Source organism: Triticum urartu, chromosome 5A, assembly GCF_056163025.1.
Source record: "Triticum urartu cultivar PI428250 chromosome 5A, HENAU_Tu73, whole genome shotgun sequence".
In the NCBI taxonomy this organism is placed as follows: Eukaryota; Viridiplantae; Streptophyta; class Magnoliopsida; order Poales; family Poaceae; genus Triticum; species Triticum urartu.
This window is the reverse complement of record NC_141877.1, coordinates 50,159,393-50,161,234: the sequence shown is the minus strand read 5'-3', so window position 1 is coordinate 50,161,234 and position 1,842 is coordinate 50,159,393. Positions and strand designations below refer to the sequence as shown.

The window sequence follows — 1,842 nt, the reverse complement described above, 5'->3', positions numbered from 1 at the left end:
CCTACCGCCGCTGCCTCGTTGGCACCGTCAGCAGTGCCTACCGTGTGAATCGCATGCACGTCGGCCTAGCCAAGCATCCCCTGAGCCCCTAAGCACTCGATCTCCTGAACTGCGGCCACCCCGCGGTGATGGTCGACACCTGAGCTCGGCACTACTCCACCGTGAAGCTCCGACACTCGGTCCTGAAATAACATATTCAGCAGGCCACCATCCCCACCATCAGGACGTTTGCAACGAATCGCAGATGCCCATCTCCGTCGGTTGGAGATGGGTGGTGGACTGGTGGGTGAGTGGGTCGATTGCCAACCCCGTGTCCTAGCCGCCAGCGCCACTGCCTACTGCACCATCGCAAACATCCCCCTCTATTGCACACGTCACCGATTGAATTGCCGGGAGAGGGGAAGAGGCAATGGTGAGTGCGGGTGAGACATGATGAGTGGGTGGGGTGATGCGACTCCGACATAGAGCACACTATATTGGCTCGGCCGAGAGGTTGATCGCTCGTCGTCGGCCCAGACCGCGTGCTTCCGCCCCGTGGACCCTCCGGGCGTCTCCAGCATCTCCGTCCCGGCGCACCTCATCGACCCCGCGGCACGCCCCAGCGCGGACAGCGGCAGGGTCCAATACCTCGGCGGCAACGTCGTCCAGGTCCTCTTCGGCCACGTCGGCGACGGCCACCTCCTGCTCAGCTACCATGACCTCCGGGCGGAGGGCCCATGCACCTCCTGGGACCTCACCAGGAACCCTGAGATCCAGCGCTTCGTCTGCAACCCCCTCACCGGCCAAATGCTCCGCCTCCCCGACATCGGCGGCTGCAGGAAGATCCTCGTCGTCCACCGCATGGGCCTCCTCACTCAGGCTGACGGAGGGCTCGGGTGCGGGCCGCCCGACAGGTTCGCCGTCGCCGACCTCGTCTTCAATGGCTCCGCCCTTGCGCGCTTCCTCTCCGACCAAGGCAAGTGGAAGACGGTGATGATGGGCTCGCCCGGCGGACCGCTGCTCCCGCGCGAGATGGAGATGAACCAGGAGACGGTTGCCTTCGACGGCCGCCTGTGGTGGGTCGACCTGACATTGGGCGCCCTCTCCGTCGACCCCTTCGCCGACCGGCCGGAGATCCGCTTCGTCGAGCTGCCCAGCGGCAGCGTGCTGCCCGCGCCTGCATGTGCGGACGAACGAGATCTCAACAAAGTCGAGGAACGGGCGCTGTCCATGATGGAGCTGGCCAAGCGCCGGCGCATCGACGTGAGCGAGGGGAGGCTGCGCTACGCCGAGGTGACTCCGGGCGGGCCGTTTCTGCTCAGCTCATATGCGCTCGACGACGGCGAGGGCAACGGGTGGAAGCTGGAGCACCAGGTGTCGCTCAGGAAGGTGTTGGCGGACGGAGGCTACCCGTGGCAGGAGAACTCGGCTCAATCGGCGCCGCAGATCGCCGTCCTTGACCCTCTCGACGCCAGTGTCATTTACATCAAGGCCGGCGAGCACGTCCTCGTCGTGGACATGTACAATGGGAAGGTGGTCGGGGCCTCTCGGCTTGAAGACGAGTACTTTTCTCTGGTACCATGCGTGCTTCCACCGTGGCTTGGATCGAGCCGGATCCCCACGGCAGGTATGTAATCACCTGCTTGTTTTACTGCTACCAGTGTCCTTACATTTCAGTATTGCATTTGCTGGTGTATTGCTTGATTGGTTTGTGCTTGGACAGAAGATTTTGAGTTGTTCATGGATGAATTTTTGTGTTGAATTGATGTTGTCAGTAAGATCCAAACATGAATGGCAATCAAATACTGCACTATTGATCTAGTGACCGGCGGCTTGGTGTAGTTGTACCTCAGTTTGTTAGCC

The 1,842-nt window shown here is 61.7% G+C and overlaps 1 protein-coding gene across 1 annotated transcript; it reads left to right on the top strand.

Moving 5' to 3' along the window:
- Positions 1-244: 244 nt before the first annotated feature.
- LOC125506738 (uncharacterized) lies at positions 245-1,614 on the top strand. The gene is made up of 2 exons (XM_087523327.1): positions 245-286; positions 466-1,614. Exons 1-2 carry the CDS (start codon positions 245-247, stop codon positions 1,612-1,614), a joined length of 1,191 nt encoding a protein of 396 aa, XP_087379453.1.
- The last annotated feature ends 228 nt before the right edge of the window (positions 1,615-1,842 follow it).

Bases quoted from the DNA above. Each gene is read 5' to 3' on its own strand.
- LOC125506738 (XM_087523327.1), top strand. From the start codon at position 245: ATGCCCATCTCCGTCGGTTGGAGATGGGTGGTGGACTGGTGG. The intron at 287-465 runs GTGAGTGGGTCG...ACTCCGACATAG, and splicing joins GATGGGTGGTGGACTGGTGG to AGCACACTATATTGGCTCGG.